Source organism: Chiloscyllium punctatum, chromosome 31 (genome assembly GCF_047496795.1).
Source record: "Chiloscyllium punctatum isolate Juve2018m chromosome 31, sChiPun1.3, whole genome shotgun sequence".
Lineage (NCBI taxonomy): Eukaryota > Metazoa > Chordata > Chondrichthyes > Orectolobiformes > Hemiscylliidae > Chiloscyllium > Chiloscyllium punctatum.
In genome coordinates, this window is record NC_092769.1 from 73276592 (window position 1) to 73299996 (window position 23405).

General features: G+C 53.5%; 1 protein-coding gene across 1 annotated transcript; it reads right to left on the minus strand.

Annotated features, from left to right (window-relative positions):
- sart1 (spliceosome associated factor 1, recruiter of U4/U6.U5 tri-snRNP) lies at positions 1 to 22323 on the minus strand. Its single transcript, XM_072551246.1, is given in 21 exon segments — positions 1 to 34; positions 733 to 854; positions 1750 to 1839; positions 3529 to 3585; positions 3588 to 3666; positions 4341 to 4431; positions 5279 to 5366; positions 5989 to 6099; positions 7145 to 7315; positions 9660 to 9781; positions 10373 to 10506; positions 12005 to 12123; positions 12273 to 12479; positions 13234 to 13376; positions 14007 to 14106; positions 15780 to 15857; positions 16750 to 16855; positions 19507 to 19636; positions 20666 to 20721; positions 21205 to 21259; positions 22047 to 22323. Coding segments are annotated over 21 exon segments (2355 nt in total). The 3' UTR covers positions 1 to 15.
- Positions 22324 to 23405: the final 1082 nt, after the last annotated feature.

Consider the following 23405-nt stretch of genomic DNA (forward strand, 5'->3'; position numbering starts at 1 on the left):
TTGGGTCCAGGAGTCTCATTTCGTTATTGTGTTTCTGTAAGAGAAAAGGAGACTGTCAGATTCTCACACAGTGACTGTCCTGGACCTCAACCTCCCCACCCAGAGAGACCAAAGACCTAATCCCTAATCCCAGCCTTAAACATATTCAATGAAGAAGTGCCCACAGACTGTGGGGTGGAGGAGAGAAAATTGTACAGATTCACCAGCGAGTGGAGAAACATCTCCTCTTCTATGACTGAACACCTACCTCCCTTCCCCCCCCCCTTCAGAATCCTAACACGATGGCCTCCCACGTCAGGATATCTAGCCAATGGGGGAGGCAATGGCCTAGTGGTATTTACGCTGAACTGTGAATCCCAGGTGGGGACCTGGGTTCAAATCCTGGCGCAACAGATGGTGGGATTTGAATTCAACAAAAAAAATTTTCTGGAATTAAAAAGTCTAATGCTGACCATTGGTGAACCAGATGGGTTCTCCTGCCTCTCAACAATGTCCTTGAGGATGACTACAGACCCACAGTAATGGGCAATTAGAGATGGGGCAATAAATGCTGAGCCCAGTCAGCAACACCCTCATCCCATGAATGAATAAAATTGACTCAGCCTCTCCCCCCCCCCCCCCCGCAGGGACCAGTCAAATAAACACCCAATGACCCTGTATCCATCCTTAAAACCGAATTCTTTCAGAAACAATCATCACAGCAGCAGCCCTCCCTCGCCCCAGCTCACGTACACGTTCATGCTCTTCCCACTCCCACTGAGGACGATGTAAGGGGTTTTCTGTGCTTTCTGCTTCTCCTGCAGGAGGGCCACGGTTCCCAGCGGTGTGTCACTCGAACTCATCTTTCTCAGCAGCTAAAACAAGCACAAACACAAAACATAAAAGGGATGGCCTGTTGGACAGGGGAGGAGGGGGGGGGGGGGGGCGGGCAGGTAGGTTCCAGTGGGCTTTCCACAGCACGGGAAAAGGCCCTTTGGCCCGTCATGTCTGTACCAGCTGGCAACCGTCCATTTCAATCCAGCGTTTCTTCCCCGCCCTGCGTTGTGGTGCTTCAACAGCCCATCTCAATATCCTTTCAGGCAGCGAGTTCCAGATCCCTCGGGGTGAAACAATTCCTCAAAGCCTCCTGCCCCTTCCCTTAAAACTACACCATAGGGTCTTTTCCCTGGGGTGGGTGAGTCCAGAACTAGAGGATGGAGGTTGAGGGGAAAGATATAAAAGGGACCTAAGGGGCAACTTTTTCCACACAGAGGGTGGTGCGTGTATGGAATGAGCTGCCAGAGGATGTGGTGGAGGCTGGTACAATGACAACATTTAAAAGGCATCTGGATGGGTATATGAATAGGAAGGGTTTGGAGGGATATGGGCCGGGTGCTGGCAGGTGGGACTAGATTGGGTTGGGATATCTGGTTGGCATGGACAAGCTGTACGTCTCAGAGAAGATCCCAAGCCTATGCAGCCTCCCTCCAGCCCAGTTAACATCCTGTTGGATCACTTCACCTTTTCCCTGCGCGATCCTATCCGGGAAAGGGAGATGGGCTGGTGGGGGGAAAAACCAGTGATGGTCGCTGCTCGGTCATACACACAAACCACTGACAGATCCCCACCCCCGATCCCAAACTGATGGCAGGCTCAGCAGCAATGCCTCAATCGTATACAGTAGGGGTGCTCAGGTCCAGACAGCTAGGGACAGTGTGCGTGCACGTGCCCGGGGGGGGGTCAAAAGGGAAAACAGACATTTAGACTCACATGTTCCTCTTCCAGTTTCTTCATGCGTTTCTCCGTCTTCATTTTTCCCGATCCTTTTCCATGGAACCGGTGGGACAACTGTCTGAATGCCTGGGTTTTTAAACAACATGACAACCGTGACTTCGGACGTGCACGGCGAAGCAGCGCGTACATTCCAGCCCCAGACAGAGCAGCTCCGTTCACTCAGTACCCCACCGTTCAGCTGTTACCCCCTTCACCGCTAACACAACAGGTGGCTGCAGCGGGGCACCATCGTCAGGATGCACTGCAGCAATTCCTCTGGCAGCACCCACCGACTGTCCAGAAGAACAAGGGCAGCAGATATTACTGCAATAGGAATGTGTGGCGCTGGAAAAGCACGGCAGGTCAGGCAGCATCAGAGGAGCAGGAGAATTGACGTATCAGGCACAACAGCTCATTCCTTATGAAGGGCTTTTGCCCGAACGGTTGACTCTCCTGCTTCTCGGATGCTGCCTGACCTGCCGTGTTTTCCCAGCACCACACACTTGACTGATCTCCAGCACCTGCAGTCATCACTTTTGCCTGAATGCTACCTCCTGTCATATGGAAACGTTCCTTCAGCATCACTGGGTGTAAATCCTGGAAGCTCCCGAACAGTGTGGGGATGGTTAACAATGTGTTTAGCACACTTGCCTTCATTGCTCACATCTTTTTGAGTACAGGAGTTGGGATGTTATGTTGAGGTTGTACAGGACATTGGTGAGGCCTGGGTCCAGTTCTGGTCTCCTTATTACAGGAAGGATATTACTGAACTGGAGAGGGTTCAGAAGAGATTTACCCAGGATGAGAACAGACCGTTTGAGATATGAAAATACACTGGGACATTTCTCACTGGAGTGTCAGAGATTGGGGGGGGGGGGGGGGGGGGTGACCTTATGGAGGCTTATAATATCATGAGGGGTATGCATAGGGTGATTGACAAAGGCCTTTTCCCCAGGGTGGGGGGGAATTCAATACTATTTTTAAGTCAAAGGGAGAAGGATTTAAAAGGACAGGAGGTACAATTTTTTCTTTTTTTAAAAAACAGAGTGGTTCATGTGGAGATTGCCAGAGGAAGTGGTGGGTCCGGGTACAATTAGAAAGTTTAAAAGACATTTGGATAAGGACATGAATAGGAAAGGGTTTGGAGGGATATAGGCCAGGAACAGGCAGGTGGGACTAGTTTAGTTTGGGATTATGTTCAGCATGGACTGGTTGGACTGAAGGGTCTGTTTCTATGCTGTATGACTCTACAGACTGCAATGGTTTATGATGGCATTTTCTGGGACTGTAAAAACCAATATCCCACAAATTATTTTACTTTATAACAAGAGAAAAAAAAATCAGGTTCTACATTGCTGAGGTTAGCCATGGCAGAACTGGGTAATGTTACGTTACACAACAGAAAAAGCAGAGAGGGCTCGGGTTTACAAAACCATCAGAGAGGGAGCTTCATAAAACCAGGACTTATCTCTGTTTAACATCAAAGACAGAGTTGCGGTTCTGAAGAGACTTTCATCGCCTCAGGACATTCCAGAACATTTTACGACTGAGGAAGTATTGCCAAAGTCTGGTTGGCGCTGTCGTGGGGCAGTGGATTTGCACACGCAAACAGCAAGGGGAACGTGCAGAGAATCTACATTCAGTGATGTAACAATGGCCAGGGAAGGTTGGACAGCGCTGCGCTCTCTCAGCGCTGACAGCAGAGTCATTGGCCTGGAGCGGGTTGTGGGATGGTGTGTTTCTTTCCAAACCCCGGGACGATGATATGCCTCCTACCTCTTTCGGGGTCAGCCTCCTTCCAGATTCATCCACGTAATCAATCTTCACATCGGGGGCCGGTAAGCTTCCTTCTCCTTGAACTCCTGTGTGAAGCCGCGATATTCCTCTCTCCGACTGTACTTGTCATCTATTAACCTGGACCATTGCAGCACACAATCAGACACACTAACCCGTTCGGTGTGACCACAGGAACATACGAGTCCCAAGTCTGTTATATCGTCGGCGCCGAATATTTAGAATTAACAATTAGCCGGATTTGGACACAGGAGGGGGGCGATGAGGTTGTTCATTGGGGTGAGGTGACCACAATCTTGGATTTCTCCTCATTACATGGTACAAGAGCAGGTCAGAGGCTGGGAGTCCTGCAGTGACCAACTCCCCTCCTGACTCCCCAAAGCCTGTCCACCATCTACAAGCCACACGTCAGGAGGGTGAGGGGATATTTCTTACACCTGCCCTGGATGAGGGCAGCTCCGACAACACTGAAGATGCTGGATACCATTAAGGACAAAGCAGCCCCTGCTTGACTGGCACTCCAGCAGTCAACACCAACGTTTACTCTGTCCACCCCCTGACGCTCAGTCACAGCAATGTGTACCATCTACAAGTTGGACTGCAGGAACTTCCCAGGGCAGTGGCTCACCACCACTTCCTCAACTGGGGGGGGGGGGGAGAATGTCAGTGAGTGCTGACCTGGCCTGTGGGGTTTGTAATTCATTCCCCGGGAATGTGGGGGAAGTGCCCAGCCCAAACCCCTGACTCACATTCCCCTCCTTTCCATGCCAACACCCTGTCGATGGGTTACTCACATCTTGTCCTCAATGGCATAGACTGTCGAAGGGAGACTCTTCGCTGAGGAACGGACTCGGGCGACTTTCTGCATCGTGGTGTCGAGGAGACCTGGAACAGGATGGAGCTGGAGTTATCAGGGTTCATTGGAGGGGTGTGTGCGCATGCCTGTGGGTGTGTGTGTGTGTCACACTGGAGGAGAGTTCCTCCTTAACCCACACGCCCCCCTGCTGCCATATCCCCGTCTCCCTCCAAACTGCCCGCCCTGAAGGTCCCGTGACTTCACTCTCCGCACGGTCAGCTTTTTGCTTCCGAGAGCTGCCCTACTCCCTCCCAGCCTGCCATTTACCCTCTCTCTGCAACAACGGGCACACAGTGCCCACCAGGAGGGGGGGTATGGTTTCCCCTCTAACAATGCCCGATTGGCCAGCACCAGCGAGGGGGGGGGGGGGGGGGGGGGGGGGGGGCTGGTGGTGGGTGAGGGTGGGTGGGAGACCCACCTAGCATCGCGTGGCACTTGAGACCGTTCAGCCCTACTGGGCTTGGCGGCAACTCCCCAATCATCCCAGCACCTGTTGTCCCCGTCCTGTATTTCCCGAACTCCACCCCCCAATCCCCACGAGACTGCTTCCACCGCCATGTCAGGCAGAGCGTTCCACATCACAACAGCTCTGTGGGTTAGACACTCCCATCTGCCCCATCCAATCGGTGTCCCTCTGGCCCCAGACCATGTTGCTGTTGGAAACCGTTACACCTCACTGAATTGATGCAAGCCGCCCCCCCGTGATTCTGAACAGTTTGATTCAATCCAACATCTCCCCCCCCCGCCCGTTGCAGAGAACAGTCTCAGTTTCTCCTCATCCAGTTGAAGTCCTGTGTCTGTCTGCAGTGTGTCACCTCCGCAGACCCACGTGAGCAGAGAAGGGGGCTCGTGGCACTCCCTGGTCGATGCACCTGCCTTTGTTCCTGCAGAGATGCAAAGCAGCTGCCAGCCCGCAGTTGACGATGGGTTCCTCATCCAGGATAGTGGTGGATGTGGCTGAGAACTGAAAGAGAGAGAGAGAGAGAGAGAGAGAGAGAGAGAGAGAGAGAAGTGAGAGGTGATGCATTTTGGGATAACTAACAACACAAGTGAGTAAACAGAGTTACAGAGCGCAGAAACCTATCCTTTGGTCCATACTGTTCAGATATCCTAACCAAATCTAGTCCCATTTGCCAGCATTTGCTCCAAGCCCTCCAAACCCTTCTTATTCACATACCCAACCAGATACCTTTTAAATGTTGTCATTGTACCAGCCTCCACCATACCCTCTGGCAGCTCATTCCACACACGTACCATCCTCTGGGTGAAAACGTTGCCCCTTAGGTCCCTTTTAAATCTTACCCCTCTCGCCTCTAGTTTTAGACTCCCATACCCTGGGAAGACTATTTTGGCGATTTACCTATCCATGCCCCTGATGATTTTATAAACTTCGATAAGGTCACCTCTCAGCCTCTGACGCTGGAGTGAGAATAGGCCCAGCCTATTCAGCCTCTCCCTGTAACAACCTGGCAACATCTTTTCGGAACCCTTTCAAGTTTCACAATTTTCTTATAGCAGGGAGACCAGAATTGTGTGGCCGCCCAGACCCCCCCCCCCCCACTCAATACGGGATTGATTCAACTCACCTCCGGCTGCTTCTTCTCCTCATCCAGATTCACCGTACTCCAGCCCACTGTCTCATCCCGGTCCAACTCCATCTCATCGTCCGATAATTCCTTATTCTCCACTTCAAAATCCTGGACAGAGAGAGTGAGGGAGATGCTAGCATTAGTCAAACACACTCCTCCTTGTCTATGCTCCTTCTTTTAACTGTGAAAATAGCTCCCTCTACACTGTCTCTCCCCTCATCAAACACTCCCCAGAACAGGGGCAGTTCAGGGTTAGATACAGAGTAAAGCTCCCTCTACACTGTCCCCCATCAAACACTCCCCAGGACAGGGGGAGTTCAGGGTTAGATACAGAGTAAAGCTCTCTCTACAGCGTCCCCCATCAAACACTCCCCAGGACAGGGACAGCACGGGGTTAGATACAGAGTAAAGCTCCCTCTACACTGTCCCCCATCAAACACTCCCCAGGACAGGGGGAGTTCAGGGTTAGATACAGAGTAAAGCTCCCTCTATACTGTCCCCCATCAAACACTCCCCAGAACAGGGGGAGTTCAGGGTTAGATACAGAGTAAAGCTCCCTCTACACTGTCCCCCATCAAACACTCCCCAGGACAGGGACAGCACGGGGTTAGATACAGAGTAAAGCCCCCTCTACACTGTCCCCCATCAAACACTCCCAGGACAGGGACAGCACGGGGTTAGATACAGAGTAAAGCTCCCTCTACACTGTCCCCCATCAAACACTCCCCAGGACAGGGGGAGTTCAGGATTAGATACAGAGTAAAGCTCCCTCTACACTGTCCCCCATCAAACACTCCCCAGGACAGGGGGAGTTCAGGATTAGATACAGAGTGAAGTTCCCTCTATACTGTCCCCCCCATCAAACACTCCCCAGAACAGGGGCAGTTCAGGGTTAGATACAGAGTAAAGCTCCCTCTACACTGTCCCCCATCAAACACTCCCCAGGACAGGGGGAGTTCAGGGTTAGATACAGAGTAAAGCTCCCTCTACACTGTCCCCCAAACACTCCCCAGGAAAGAGATACAGAGTAAAGCTCCCTGTACTCCGTCCCCATCAAACATTCCCAGGACAGGGACAGCACGGGGTTAGATACAGAGTAAAGCTCTCTCTGTGCTGTCCAGAGTAAAATTCCCTCTGCACTATACTCACTCACCAGCAACTCCTCCTGCTCCTCCCGGTTCCCAGCCAGCCCGTAGGTTGGGATTTCTCCGAGCGTCCGGCAGAATTCCGACGTGGCGTTGAAGACAATCAGGCCCTTTCTTTCCAATTCGTCTGCGTCCTCGTCCTTGCGGTCTGACTTCAGTTTCTTCGCAATGTCGACAACCTGGCAGAGGAAGGATTCGGTTTTCAATCAGTGGGGGGACGATCTCCCGAAGTCACCTGTTGCTGCGACCCGACAGCGTGGAACCACGGCTCTGATCCCAGTCCCCGATTCCAAGACTGCGACTCCCTGGTTCTGCACCTCCCCGGCACTGTGAACATTCTTCTCACATCTAGCCCTGTCCAGTCCCATCTGGATCTTACACGTTTCTATCAGATCCCCCGCCCATCTTCTTCAAAATTCCAGTGAGCACAAGCCCAGTCGATCCAATCTTTGTTGATACATCAGTCCTGCCATCCTGGGTGTCACTGTGGTGAACCTTCGCTGGACTCCCTCAATAGTAAGAACGTCCTTCGTCAGACTGGGACACCAAACTGCACACAATAGTCAAGGGACGGTCTCACCAAGGCCCTGTGTACCTGCATCATGACACCCCTCCCCCAATACTCAAATCCTCCTGCTATGAAGGCCAGCATGCCTCACTGTCAGCTGCACGTGTACGCCAACCTTCAGAGACTGTTCCACCATGACGCCCAGGTCTCGTTGCAGCTATACATCGGGAATATTTGGAACTCCCCCCAGAGAGTACTGGACGAGAATTAATTGAACATTGTTAAGGATGGGTCAAGAAGGGAACAATGGAGCCAGAGGTAATACCAGTGCAGGGGGACAGACAGCAACGTGGAGGTGACCGGATGATGGAGATGCAGAATTAGACCATTTACTAGAAGCTGCTTCACTTTTCTATCATAGTTGATGTTTCTCAACCCCACTCTCCTGCCTTCACCCTGTAACCCTTGATCCCTTTACCAGTCAAGAGCCTCTCTCTGTCTTAAATACAATCACTTGGCCTCCGCAGCCCTCTGCAGTAACGAGTTCCACACATTCCCTATCCTCTGGCCGAAGAAATTCCTCCTCATCTCTGTGCCAAAGGGTCACCCCTTCACTCAGAAGCCATAACCTCCTAGTTTCTTCTCTTAGAGAGACAGAGCTGTAGAGTATGGAAGCAGACCCTTCGGCCCAACTCGTCCAAGTCAACCAGATAGCCTCAATTAATCAAATCCCATTTGCCAGCACCTGGCCCATATCCCTCCAAACTCTTCCTATTCATGTTCCTATCCAGACACCTCTTAAATGTTGTCATTGTACCAGCCTCCACCACTTCCTCTGGCAGCTCATTCCATACACACACCACCTTCTGCATGAAAAAGTTGCCCTTTATGTCTCTTAAATTTTTCCCCTCTCACCCAAAACCTATGCCCCTCTAGTTCTGGACTCCCCGACCCCAGGGAAAAGACCTTGTCTATTTACCCTATCCAAGCCCCTCATGATTTTATAAACCTCTATAAGGTCACCCCTCAGCCCCCGACGCTCCAGGGAAAACAGCCCTAGCCTATTCAGCCTCTCCCTGTAGCTCAAATGGCGGCTCAGTGGTTAGCCCTGCTGCCTCATAGTACCAGGGTCCCAGGTTCGATTCCAGCCTCAGGCGACTGCCTGTGTGGACTTTGCACATTCTCCCTGTGTCTGCGTGGGGTTTCCTCTGGGTGCTCTGGTTTCCTCCCACAGTCTAAAGATGTGCAGTTCAGGTGAACTGGCTGTGCTAAAGTACCTGCAGTGTTACGTGCATTAGTCAGAGGGAAATGGGTCTGGGTGGGTTACTCTTCGGAAGGTTGGTGTGGGCTTGTTTTCACACTGTAGGGAATCTAATCTAATCTAATCTAACATCCTTGTAAATCTTTTCTGAACCCTTTCAAGTTTCACAGCATCTTTCCTGTAGCAAGGTGAGCAGAACTGAACGCAGTTTTCCAAAAGTGTCCTGAGAAACATCAACTGCACCTCCACTCTATGGAGGTCTCTCAGTATTCTGAGAGTTTCAATCAGATTCCCCCTCATCCTTCTGAGCTCCCATTGAGTACAGACCCAGTCCTCAAACCCTCCTCACACGACAGGACCTTCATCCTGGGGTTCACTCTTGCAACCCCGCTGTGCGACACTAGCACATCCCTCATTAGAAACCACAAGCAGAACAGGCCTGATCCTATTGAACGGCAGAGCAGGGTTGAAGGGCTGAATGGCCTACTCCCAGTGTGTATGTATCAAAGCCATTGAGCCAGTGTATGTTGATCCTGAGCCAGCTCAGTCCTGAGAGTCATCCTGCATGGGACCTGAGCAGTCCTCCACAAGAGGAACTTTAGCTGGTGTTCAAGGGTGGTGGGTGGGAAGGGTGGTGGGTGGGATGCTCAGGTACATAAGCAACCTACTTTCCCCTCAGGGAGATCCCAGAACACTTTCTCTGAGCTTTGGAGATGGTACAGCCCCTCTCTGACAGCAATGGTTCCGGCCTCACCTTGTCAGACGCCTGTTTGTGGAGCTGTCTTAGGCGTCGCTGCTTTTCCAGCTGTTTCTGCAGCTCCATCTCAGCCTCGTCCTCCTCGATGGCCACCGGGGAGTCAGGGGCTCGGGCTTCATCTGAGGGCGAGAACACACCGTGCAGATAAGTCATGGTAGGGAGCCTTCCCCGCACATCCTGAAGCAGCACAAAACCACTCGACCTAACTCAGCGCTGCACAGAGGGTCGGCGCTGAGGGGGCGCCGCACAGTCAGAGTCAGCACTGAGGTAGGGCCATACAATTGGAGGGTGAATGCCGGCCACCAAGAGGTCCATATCCTTCTAAACCCTTCCTATTCATATACCCATCCAGATGCGTTTTAAATGTTGTCATTGTACTAGCCTCCACCACATCCTCTGGCAGCTCATTCCATACATGCACCATCCTCTGGTGTGAAAATGGTGCCCTTTAGGTCTCTTTCAACCTTGTCCCCTCTCACCTTAAACCTACGCCCTTTAGGTTTGGATTCACCCAACCTAACAGTGCCAGAGTTGGAGGCAGCTGCAGTTCAGTGACCAGAGGGATGGTGGTGGGGAGGGCGCACATTTCTGACGCTCACAGGAGGGTAAAATGGAGAAGACCAGCCAGGAGTGGAGGGGGTGGATTACAGGGACGACAATGAGAAGGGTTTACAGAGTGAAAGCCGATCGCTCTCCCCATTCGGACGTACCATCACTGATGTCCATATTTTCCACACGGATGTCGTCCGACACAGACTGTACCTCTGGGGTGGCTGCCTCTGCTTGCTCCGTGTTGCCTTCTGCCTCTGCCTCACCGTGGAACTTCCAACCTCGGCCACGTTCCCTGTCAAGGACGAGCAGACACGTCAGAGTAAATGCCTCACACCTCCCAGGAGTTGGAATCTTTACGCCCACCTTCGAATTGGAAGCTGCCCTGGGTAATATCACCGGACAAGTAATGCACAGGTTAAGGCGCAGGGGCGTGGGTTCAAACCCCACTGTGACAGCTCCTGGAACTTGAACTAAATTAGCAAATGCTCATCTTAGAGACGGTGACTCCAAAACCACAAGACGCAGGAGCAGAAATTAGGCTATTCGGCCCATCGAGTCTGCTCAGCTGTTCAATCATGACTGATACGTTTCTCAACCCCATTCTCCTGCCTTCTCCCATAAACCTTGACCCCAATTAACCTTTCGGTTTCAGTCTTAAATATACTCAATGATCTGACCCCACAGCCTTCTGTAGCTGTGAATTCCACAGATTCCCCACTCTCTGGCTGAAGAAGTTTCTCCTTATCTCTGTTCCAAAGGGTCTTCCCTTTACTCTAAGGCTGTTGCCCTTGGGTCCTAGTCTCTCCGACCAATAGGAGACATCTTCCCAAAATCTTTGTCCGGGTTATTCAGTCTTCAATTAGATCCCTCCTCCTCCTTCTGAACTCCAGTCAGTATTGTCCGAGATTGCGCGAACTTTTTTTCGTACGTTAAGCACGATTATTGTCAAACTCCATCTGGCCCTCGAGGGAAGAAAATCTTTTGGGAGGCAGACAGCCTAGAGGTATGAATCGCTGGACTGTTAAAAGCAGAGACCCCGGTGATGCACTGGGGACCCGGGTTCGAACCCCACTACGACAGACGGTGGAATCTGTCAGGAAAAACCCACCTGGTTCATTCATGTCCCTTGAGGGAAGGAAACTGCTGTCCTTGCCTGGTCTGGGCCGACTCGTGACTCCTGACCCCACAGCAATGTGTTTGACTCTTCACTGTCCCTCTGGGCAATGAGAGCCATAGAGATGCACAGCACGGAAACAGACCCTTCGGTCCAACTAGTCCGTGCTGACCAGATATCCCAAACCAATCTAGTCCCATTTGCCAGCATGTGGCCCATATCCTTCTAAACCCTTCCTATTCATATACCCAGATGCTTTTTAAATGTTGTCATTGTACCAGCCTCCACCACTTCCTCTGGCAGCTCATTCCACACACGTACCAGCCTCTGTGTGAAAAAGTTACCCCTCAGGTCCTTTTTACATCTTTCCCCTCTCGCCTTAAACCTACGCCCCTCTAGTTCTGGACTCACCCACCCTGGAGAAAATGCCTTCTCTATTAGGGATGGGCAACAAATGCTGGGCGCAGCCCTCATGCTGTGATGTTAAAAAATGCCAGGCTGGTCTGTAAGTTACCGCACAGCCAGAACAATGAGGTCGAATGATGAAGTGCCCTCTGAAACGGGCGGGTGACTTGCTCAGTTTGAGGAGTAGTTAGGGACGGTGGTAAGTGGCCCCAGTCGGATGAGGTAACAGGCCACAGGGGAGTGGGAGAGTGGCTGGTGCCCGGGAGCTCACCTGGAGCCGTAGTCGGTGACTGTGCTCTCGTGCCCCTGGACGAGGAGGTCGTCCGCTTTCAGTCTTGTTTCCTTCTTCCGTATCTTCTTCACTCTCCTCTTCGTTTTCTTGAACGTAACCTGCGAGAGAAAGGGGAATAAAAGAACACAGAGCTCGCACCGTCTCCGCCCCCCACCGAGAGTCGGCAGCTGCCCAGAACCATCCCACACAGCCCCCACTCCATTCCCCCCGCCCCACCTCACCTCACCCTACCCGACTCCAGCCTCACCATCTCCTCCTCGGTGTAGAATTCCGAAGCCAGCTTCAGCTGCGGCATGTCGAGGGTCTGCGCCTGGCTCCGGAGGGTCTCCCGGATCTGCTGCAGCTCCTTTTCCCACGATCCGTCGGCGGTCCCTCCGGCCTCCAGCTTAAATGACTTCTTCTTCTCACCATCAATCTCCTCGTCGTACTTAGACAGGATGGACTTCCCTTTAAACTTGACAACAACAACAACAACAACAACATTTAAAAACATAACCAACTGACAAAAACTAGGGGTGGCACAGTGATTAGCACTGTTGCCTCACAGCGCCAGAGACCCGGGTTCAATTCCCGCCTCAGGCGACTAACTGTGTGGAGTTTGCACATTCTCTCGGTGTCTGTGTGGGTTTCCTCCGGGTGCTCCGGTTTCCTCCCACACTCCAAAGATGTGCAGGTCAGGTGAATTGGCCATGCTAAGTTGCCCGTAGTGTTAGGTAAGGGGTAAATGTAGGGGTATGGGTGGGTTGCGCTTCGGCGGGTCGGTGTGGACTTGTTGGGCCGAAGGGCCTGTTTCCACACTGTAAGTAATCTAATCTAATCTAATATTCTCCCCCTGTGTCTGTACGGTTTGCTCCAGTTTCCTCCCACAGTCCAAAGATGTGCAGGTTAGGGTGGATTGGCCGTGCTAAATTGTCCCATAGTGCCCAGGGATGTACAGGTTAGGGTGGATTGGCCGTGGGAAATTGTCTCAGTGTCCAGGGATGTGTAGATTAGGTGCATTAGTCAGGGGGAAGATGTCAAGTAAGATTCTCAGAATGGGTTGGGCACACAGTCGGGATTCTAAAACAAATCAATCTGCCCCCGGTCACAGCCAACCCACAGGGAGGCCCCCTTACCCCCTACCTACACTAACCCCCTCACCGAGGTAGGGGGACCGCCCTTGCCTCAGGCGCGACCCCCTCCCGCTGGGAGGGTGCGCTGGAACCCACCACTGCCATGTCATCCACGCTCTCCTCCTCCTCGTAGGGCTTGTAGTCGGGTTTCTTCTTCTTGTGCTCCACGTTCTTGTCGGCTCGCTCCTTATCCAGGATGTTAACGTTGACGAGGACGTCGTCCTCCTCATCCAGGACCCCTGAGATGGGAGGGAGGGTGTGGGGGTGGACAGAAAGGTGCAAGAAATGGGTCACATCGCACGCCCTCTGTCCCGGCTCTCTCAACGGGAGGGGAGCCCCCAACTCTGCCCCATCACCCCATCCCTCGCTCTCTGGAAATAACTCACTTCCAAATCCACCCGGGCGTAGATCAACAACCCTCTGCAAATCTCTCCAATTCTGAAGCTGCCAGACACTCTCCCACCCCCCCTCCTGCCGTCTGAATGAACCATCGAAACAAAAAGAATCTGTTCCCCTCTCTCCCCATTCTTCAGACGGTCACCTTCGAAATATTCCTGCTCCTTATCCACTCCAAGTGTTTTTTAAAAAAATTTCACCCCAATAGCCCTCAGAATGCTGCCATCTCATCATCGGCTGTTTCTCAGGAGGCCATTCAGCCCCTTCCCATCATTCTGTTACCTCCCGGCCGTTATGTGCCGGGACTCGAGCAAACTGCTTACCCGGTGAAAGTTTCGTTCCGACAGTAACTCTCAGGGGGTTCCGAGGTGACGGATTCTCACACGCCTGGGGGTGAAGGCGCACACCCCCAACACTGACCGAGCTGCTTTAACTCTTAAAAAAAAAGGTGTGACACTGAGGTAGCGATTTACCTTTGTCCTTCAGAGTGAGCACCACTGACTGTCCTTCTGTGAAGGCCTCGATATCATGTTGCACCGTCAGTCCCTTCAGGTCCCGGGACGTGTAGGCGGACTTGAAAATGACAAGGAGGGGTGTGGGAGAGTTAGCAGTTGACACGATGCGACCACCTGGTCCCTCTTGGGATGCTCGAACCCCGACTGCCCCACTGTCGCAGAGCCTAGCTGGTGCACGCTGCCATTTTTAAACGTACTCAGAGTGAGGGCATCGCTGCCTGGGCCCAGCATTAAGGGCCCATACCTAACTGCCCAGAGGACAATTGAGACTCAGCCACGTTGTGGTGGGTCTGGAGTCATGTGTAGACCCTCCCTTCCCTGAAGGACATTAGCGAACCAGGTGGGCTTTTCCCAACAATCCACAATGGATTCATTACACTCTTCATTCCCAATTTCTTTTTTTTTAAATTGTGTTTAAATTCCATGGGTGGGACTTGGAACACAGGTCTCCAGAACATGACCTGGGTCTCTGGATTAATAGTCCAGATTAGAGTGGTGCTGGAAAAGCACAGCAGGTCAGGCAGCATCCAAGGAGCAGGAAAATCGACGTTTCGGGCCTTCATCCTCGGATGCTGCCTGACCTGCTGTGCTTTCCCAGCACCACTCTAATTTAGATTCTGATCTCCAGCATCTGCACGTTCACCTCTCTGGATTAATAGCAGAGTGATAATACCACTAGGACATCACCTCCCCCCATGTCAAGAGCGACTCTTCTCCCCTGCCACTAGCTTAGGCCTGTTCTCACACAGAAACGAGTGAACTCTTTGCACACTAGAGCGTACAACTGCGCTGAAATCAGACCAGACCCATCACGTTAACGCTGTTTCTCGCTCTCTCTGCACAGATGCCGCCAGGTGCTTCCCTGTTTGGTTCAGATTTCCAACAAGCTCCTCCACTGTATTTTACTATTATTCTCAGAGCCGCGGTGAGGCCACGTCTGGAATACCGAGAGCGGGGCTGCTCTCCTTACTCAAAGGAAGATGTATTGGCCACAGAGAAGGTGAAGGGTCTGTGGCGCGGTGCTGACAGCACTGAGCTGTTCCTGCCACTGGTGTGGTTACTTAAGGGAACATCTTCAGCTTGGCTCTGGGTGAGCCAGTCTGGACAGGAGGGCCCATGAAGCACATCCAACCAAACAGCAGCTCACCAGCTGTTTGGGCAAATGTGGTTAGATACAGGGTAAAGCTCCCTCTACACTGTCCCCCATCAAACACTCCCCAGGACAGAGACAGCACGGGGTTAGATACAGAGTGAAGCTCCCTCTACACTGTCCCCCATCAAACACTCCCAGGACAGGGACAGCACGGGGTTAGATACAGGGTAAAGCTCCCTCTACACTGTCCCCCATCAAACACTCCCCAGGACAGAGACAGCACGGGGTTAGATACAGAGTGAAGTTCCCTCTACACCGCCCCTATCGAACACTCTCCACGACAGGGACAGCACGGGGTTGGAGACTGACACCTCCCATTCATTTATTCTTCACAGCCATATCCACCAATCACAAGATAAAGCGAGTGCTCACTCACCACATGGATCCCAGCCCTGTCCAGCCCCGTTTATGACTTACAGAGATGGTGTATGGACCATCATCTCCTCACCCTACGACGGATATCCACCCGTTTAACTGACGCCCAGCACTACCCTCTATTTTTTTTAAAGAAACTGGTCTCATCCAGACTGTGAGAGCCAACAGCATCCTCCCCTGGAAAGCACCGAGTGTCCCCTCACCTGTCTCTTGGTTTGCATCTCCTCCTCGATGAGGTCGCTGATGCCAAACTCTTCATCCATTTCCTCCAGAAGCTTGGCCTGTGTGCAAGGGGCCCAGTTAATCAGATGAACACACTGTTCGGCGCAGTCAACAACCCGGCTTTATCACAGTGGGGCTCCTTCCCTATCTGCACCCTCACGCCCAAGGGTCAAAATCCCTAGTCTTGTCAGCTGAGAATTCCTGGGGAGATTCTGCAGGAAAGCAGAGCTTCCAGAGTGGGAGACAGTGGCTGAATGATCATTAACAATCACGATATTCTGGGGACCGTCAAATCCCACCGCCAATGCTGATCTGCATAACGCAGGCCATACCCGATACTGTAAAATCACAGAATGCCTACAGTGTGGAAACAGGCCATTCAGCCCAACAAGTCCACATCGACCCTCTGAAGACTATTCCACCAAGGTCCGTTCCCCAATACTTACCCCTAACTAATTCGACCAATCTGCACATCCCTGGGCACTATGTGACAATTTAGCATGGCCAATCCACCCTAACCTGCACATCCCTGGACACTATGTGACAATTTAGCATGGCCAATCCACCATAACCTGCACATTCCTGGGCACCATGGGACAATTTAGCATGGCCAATCCACCATAACCTGCACATCTCTGGGCACTATGGGACAAGTTAGCACGGCCAAGATGACCTGCACATCTTTGGACAGAGAGGAAACCAGAGCACCCGGAGGAAACCCCACGCAGACACGAGGAGAATGTGCAAACTCCACACAGACAGTCGCGCCCAGGTCCCTGGCGCGGTGAGGCAGCAGTGCTAACCACAGAGTCACCGTGCCACCCTGTAATGGCTGAGGTGCAGTCTTCACTCGGGTGACCTTTTCGTGCCAGTGCCTGCTGAGCCCGATGTTGGTTTTACGTTCCCGGACAAATGGGTGCAGCGCAGAGTGAGGTGCAAACCCCTGCTTACCCTCTTCTCGGCCATCTCCTTCTCTCTCTGCAGTTTCCTGCTCTTCTCCACCCAGGCCACGGCATCATCCAGCCAGCCATCATCATCGCCGAGAGATTTCACTTTCCTGCACCGCAGAGAGAGAGAGAGAGACACACACACACACACACACACACACAGAGGAGCAAGTCAAAAACGTGCAACTAAGACAATCGCATCTCATTAACTCGTCCCACACAACGCAGCCCCGCCCATTCCCCACCCCTGGAGTACCTGGCTAGAGACCAAAAAAAAAAGCTGCAGATGCTGGAATCCAAGGTAGACAGGCAGGTGGCTGGAGGAACACAGCATCAGGAGGGACAGGCAGGAGGCTGGGGGGAACACAGCAAGGCAGGCAGCATCAGAAGGGATAGGCAGGAGGCTGGGGGAACACAGCAAGGCAGGCAGCATCAGGAGGGACAGGCAGGAGGCTGGGGGAACACAGCAAGGCAGGCAGCATCAGGAGGGACAGGCAGGAGGCTGGGGGAACACAGCAAGGCAGGCAGCATCAGGAGGGACAGGCAGGAGGCTGGGGGGAACACAGCAAGGCAGGCAGCATCAGGAGGGACAGGCAGGAGGCTGGGGGGAACACAGCAAGGCAGGCAGCATCAGGAGGGACAGGCAGGAGGAACATAGCAAACCAGGCAGCATCAGGAGGTGGAGAAGTCAACATTTTGGGGTAACCCTTCTTCAGGAGTGGGGTTGAATGTAAGGGGGAATTGCAGATAAAGGGGGTGGTGGGAGGGGCAGTGTTTAAGGATGATGTGTTGGATGCAGAGACTGCTGGGATGGTAGGATGCAGAGACTGCTGGGATGGTAGGTGAGAAGGGGCACTCTGTCTTCATTGGGTTTGGAGCAGGCAGGTAGAAATGCTTAAGTACCTGGCAGCGGTGAGCTGCCTTCTTGGACCGCTGTAGTACCTCAACGGGGGGTGGTTCCACCCACAGCGCTAGGAGGAGAGGGGAGTTCCATGGCTTGGACCCGGCGACACTGAAGAAGTGGCCTATATCCTTCCACGTCGGGGGTGGTGCGTGTGCGCTGGGAGGGGACCTCCCAGTTGCTGGTGTTCCCATCTATCTACCCTCTGGATGGGGAGAATGGTGGGCCTGAAGAAGCCTTGCTCAATAGTTGCAGAGCATCGTGCAGACACTGTGCGCCAGCTGGTGGAGGCAGGGAATTTGTACAGAGTGCCAATTGAGGCTGGGGTCTTGGAGAGGGGGAGGAGGGCTGCTGCTGCTGCTTTGTCCAGGATGGTGTCAAGCTTCTCGAGAGTTGGTGGAGTTGCACTTATCCAACAAGGGCAATGAATGCTTTGCAATGCCCCATCCAAAAATGGATAAACAAATGTACTGTAGCCCAATAGCGCTTCACAGTTTTATTTTTGATCCATTTGTGGGCTTCTCTGGCTGGGCCCAGCATTTATTGCCCTGTCCCTAGTTGCCCCTTGAGAAGGTGGGGGTGTGCTGCCTTGTTGAACCACTGCATTCCATCTGCTATGGGTTGACCCGCAATGTCACAGGGGAGGGAATTCCAGGATTCGGACCCAGCAACACCGATACACTTCCAAGTCGGGACGGTGAGGGGCTCAGAGGGGAACTTGCAGGGGGGTGTGTTCCCATGTATCCACCACCCTTCTTCTTCTCGATGGAAGGGGTGGTGGGTTTGGAAGGGGCTGCCTGATGATCTATGAGTGAGTTGCTGCAGGGCTTCTTGTAGATGGTACACACTACTGCTACTGAGCGTCGGTGGGGGAAGAGAGTGGATGCTTGTGGATGTGGTGGGAACCGCTTTGTCCCAGGTGGTGTAGTATCAGCTCAGATAAAAGCTCTATTCCTAATGAAGGGCTTTTGCCCAAAACGTCAATTTTCCTGCTCCTCGGATGCTGCATGAACTGCTGTGCTTTTCCAGCACCACTCTAATCTAGTATCAGCTCAGCTAGCTGAATAGTGAACATACACTTCGGAGCGACACAGACTAGACATTCCAATTCCCACTCCAGCCTGGAGAGGACCTTGCACTTCCCTCTTTCCCCTTCCCGCCAGAAGGTGGAAGTCAATGGAACCCACTTCAGAGAGAAGAACGCCAAGGAAACAGATCGAGAAGGAGCAGACGACAACCCTAGACAGAGCACCAATGCCATGCTAAACCCACGATCACGGCTGCATAACTGTTACCACCTCAGCGAGAAACATTCCTGGAAGTCTCATTCAGGCTCCCCCTTCCTCATCTGCTCGCTCTGCAATACCCCAGAGGAGTTCCCAGCTGAAATAGGGTCCAGGGTGGCAAGGGGAGGGGGGCGTTGTGTGGAAGCTGAGTGGTCATAATTACAGTACTCCAGGAAACTAGCTTCAAATCTCGCTGTTGAAACTTACCCACATGGTGGGTGGGTTTCACAGGCGCTGAGATACAGCATTGTGCCCACAGCTTTCACAAGTTTTGGTACATTCCTATCATGTCTTTTCTTTCTCTGACAGGATGTTCTGCTACAACGCAACAGTTGTGGTCCTCTACAACCTCGCGCTGTCGAAGATCCCTAACAGAAAATTGCCAATCCCGTTCAGTAGAAAGTTAGCATTATCCAAATGGCATCCACAATTCGTCAATCACAGTATAGCCAATTTGTGCTGACAAAACACGTGTTATAGCAGAACAATCCATACAGTGTCCCACCAGGGGCTGGCTAGGAGCAGCTCAGTCCCCAGGGACACAGGGTAACTAAGGGTCTCACACGTGACCTACCCCAGCTTCTGATTCAGGAGACGTTTCTCCTTCAGGGCAGCAAGTTTCACCCGAATGTCCTCCTGTTGCTTCATGGCGATGGGGTTAATGGCTGGGACCACAACTGGGTCCTCTTTCGTTCCGGCCTCAGCTGCAGAGAGACAGAGAGAACGTGTTACCACAGCAACTCCCTATGTCACCAGCCAACACTACCCTCCCCTCTTCTGGTACAGTCATTGCTGATGCGTGGAAATCCCCGAGGGTGGCAGTCGCATGGCAAGATCCCACAGAGTGTCAGTGACCTGATGGAGAACATAATCGCGGGGAGTGGGGATTCTCCGCACCTCCAGAGGTCCGTTACTGTGAAAGGGGTCTCACCTAAAACACCTCCCCCCTCCACCGCAGGGCATCCAAGATGATGGCCCCAAGCCTCTGGAGCAAGGATTTGACATGACCCCCTGGTCTAGAGGTGGGGCACTGCTGCCTTCTGAGATGTGGAACCGTCAACTTTAAATCCAAAGGAGAAGGCAAAAAGGCTGTGTCTGATGTTAGTTCGGACCGCGAGACACTCGCTCCGTTTTCCAAATCCTCACAGCAACATCAGGATCTGAAAAACAACTGGCCTCCTCTCCTTTAGAGGGCTTTCCAACCCCAAAGATGGCACCTACCTCACCTTCATTCTCACACAACACAGGGGGCCATTTACGGCCAGTGCACGTCCGACTTTGAAAGTGCAATTCAGTTAACCCCAGCATCCCCCCCCCCAACTTTACCCACAGCCCTACAATCAGGGCTGTTTAAGGTCAATCATTTATCCGGTGCCCCCAGCCATCTTAAACTTCCCCCAGAACCTGCTCCCAACCCCCTTTCAATAGCACATCCCAGTTCACAACGACTCTCCACATTAAAATAAAAGTTTCATTTCCCACTCTTTACTGATTCGCTTCAGCCTGCGCCCCGAGGGGCTGACCCTCTTGCCAGTAGAACTAATCTTTCAGTCCTTGCCCCGATTGCAAGCAAGTCTAACCTCTCCCCTCCACCCTCTGTTGTTGTTGTAAGAGCCCCCAGTTCTCCAGGTCACTGAAGTCTCTTGTAGCCCTGGTTCCATTCTGGCTCCACAAATCATACTGAACCCGTCTCCCTACACAGCAGTGTGGCTTTAAGAAGAAATTGGACTCACTCTTTTTCGAGTCATTTACTTCCAGGGGTTTGAGCCCGAGTTTGGCTCTCAGCTTGCTGTGGAGAACAAAGAAGAGTTAGATCGGAAGACTTTACGTTTCGATAAATGCCGGTCACATCCTGGGATGTCCCCAAATGTCTCATGGCCAATCAAGTAATTCTAAAGTGCGCCAGGCTGCCAATCCACGCATAGCAAGTTCCTACAAACAAGGATATCACGACCACCCCGGGGTCAGCTGTATCCCAAATGCTGGGTGGCGAGTGAACACTACTCCCCAAGGACACCGAGTTAACCTCCCCGTTTTGCTTCCCACGGCCGTGGATTTTTTTTAAAAAACAAACAATAGGGAAGATGGAATCTCAGTTTAGTATAACAGTCTGGAGCACCCTCAGTGCTGACGCACCGACCGCGCCGCGCTCCCTCGGCCACGGTACTCCAGAAGGACAGCCCACCACCCGCCCTGTTCCTCTGATGTTGCCATGACAACCAGCACAGATCGACAGGGCTGAACGGCCTGTGACAGCAGCAAATTCACTCACTTCGTCTCTTCGATGCTCAGTGAGGCGCTCGCACCACCGGACTTGGTTCCAGGAGCTGAAGGTAAGAACAATGGGAAAGTTTGAAGAGGGTTACTGGGTACACAGCAAAACCCCAATTGCTGACCACAACCACCTACACCCACAATTCACCTGGAATCCAAGAATGCCCAAAAGCCCTTGGGACAATTGGCCAGAGCATTGCTGCAGGGACACACCCACACTGCACTGGCACACCCCTTCCTGCTGCTGCTGACCAGAAAGACCCGCATCCACCTCCTGGTGCCCAACCTCTCATCTGGAGGCACTATGTCTGGGTCAACCTCACTCCAATGGGGTGCAGGTAGGGGATACGTTGTCCTGGCACCTCTTAGAGGAGAGACTCCGATTCCTCGTCACCCTCACACCCCTTTGCATCCCAAGTGTAAACCTCAACCCAGGGTCTGCAGACCCCCCCCCCCTCCAAAAGCCTTGCTCAGTCCCAGGGTCTGCAGAACCCCCCCCCCCCCCCAAGCCTTGCTCAGTCCCAGGGTCTGCAGAACCCCCCCCCCCAAGCCTTGCTCAGTCCCAGGGTCTGCAGAACACCCCCCCCCCCTCAACAAGCCTTGCTCGGTCCCAGGGTCTGCAGAACCCCCCCCCCCCCCCCAAGCCTTGCTCAGTCCCAGGGTCTGCAGAACCCCCCCCCCCCCCCCCAAGCCTTGCTCAGTCCCAGGGTCTGCAGAACACCCCCCCCCCCCCCCCAACAAGCCTTGCTCGGTCCCAGGGTCTGCAGAACCCCCCCCCCCCCCACCCCCCCAGACTCCCCCCCCCCCCCCGAGGGGTCCCCCTGCCAGTCTCTGACCTACCAGTCTCCTCGGTCTTCTCCTTCTTGGGCCGGCGCTCCGCCTGGCTGTCAGTGGCCGGCGCGGGTGGGGGTCTCTTGTCCCGGTCTCGGTCCCTGTCCCTGTCCCGGTGACGGCGGCCCTCCCTCTCCCGGCTGCCCCCCCTCTGTTTACGCTCCTTGTGTTTGTGTTTCTTGTGGCGGCCGGACTCTTCCCCACCCCCCCCTCCCCCTCCCCCACCCCCTCCCCCTCCTCCTCCTCCCCCCCGCTCCCTCTCCCGGTGCTTCTTGGACGATCCCATTGTGTCCCCCCCCCCCCCTCCCTCGGGCTCTGAGTACAGTCGGGCGCGCGCACTAGGGGGGCGCCCCGACCTGGGGCGCGCGCCTAGTCAGCAGCCGTTGGGCGCGCGCTCTGCCCAGACTGGGAGGCGCGCTCGAAGCAGACCCGTGGGCGCGAGTGCGGGCGCGCGCGCGCGCGCGCTAATACTCTGACGTCCCTGGAAAGCGCGCGGGGGCGCACCCGTGCGGGGTGGCGCGCCTCCCGGGATGTCGGTCACGCGCACCCAAACCCCTGGCGCGCGCAGGGATGGAAACGTCCGCGCGCTTGTGTGTGTGTGTGTGGGTCTCACCGAGCGCGGGGACGCGCCTTACATCTCTCGCGGTTGGGGGGGGGGGGTGACAGGGCGCGCGCCTCTTCAGACTCGACTCGGGCACGCGCTTCGGGTTACCGCGATGCGGGCAGCGCGCTGCTCAAAAGGAGCTCAGCGGGGGCGGTCGTGCGATAGGCGCGCTCCCCTTTCCCTCCGGACACGAGCTCTGCGCGCTCCCGAGAACCGGACGACCCCCTTCACACTCCCGGCCCAAAAGACGTCGGCTCCAGGCGAGATGGCCGGAACTTCCGGTCGACCCTTCACCCCGCCGTCCACTTTCAACGACGTCACATCCGTCCCCGCCCTCTTAAAGCGGCATAGCCACTTTTCATTAACGTTTTTTAAATATCCAATCTCCTTCACTCATTCTCGCTTCTCCAAGAAAGTACTTCTTGTCCCACAGCGTCTAGATCGATTTCGTCCCCGCTATTTGACACGTTTACGTGTGATTCTATTTAAAGTTGCACAATGTCAATTCACCTCCACCCACCAAAACCAGGTCACTCTCACAAACCTGCATCCCAGCTCCCAGCACATCCATAGGGAATAATAATGCACCAAAAGCCTCCTGCAGCTTTTCATTTAATCTCTTCTTCTCCCAATGCATGGGATGAGTTATCGGAAAGTGTAGAGAGAGCTTTACTCTGTATCTAACCCCATGCTGCCCCGACCCTGGGAGTGTTTGATGGGGGACAGTGTAGAGGGAGCTTTACTCTGTATCTAACCCCATGCTG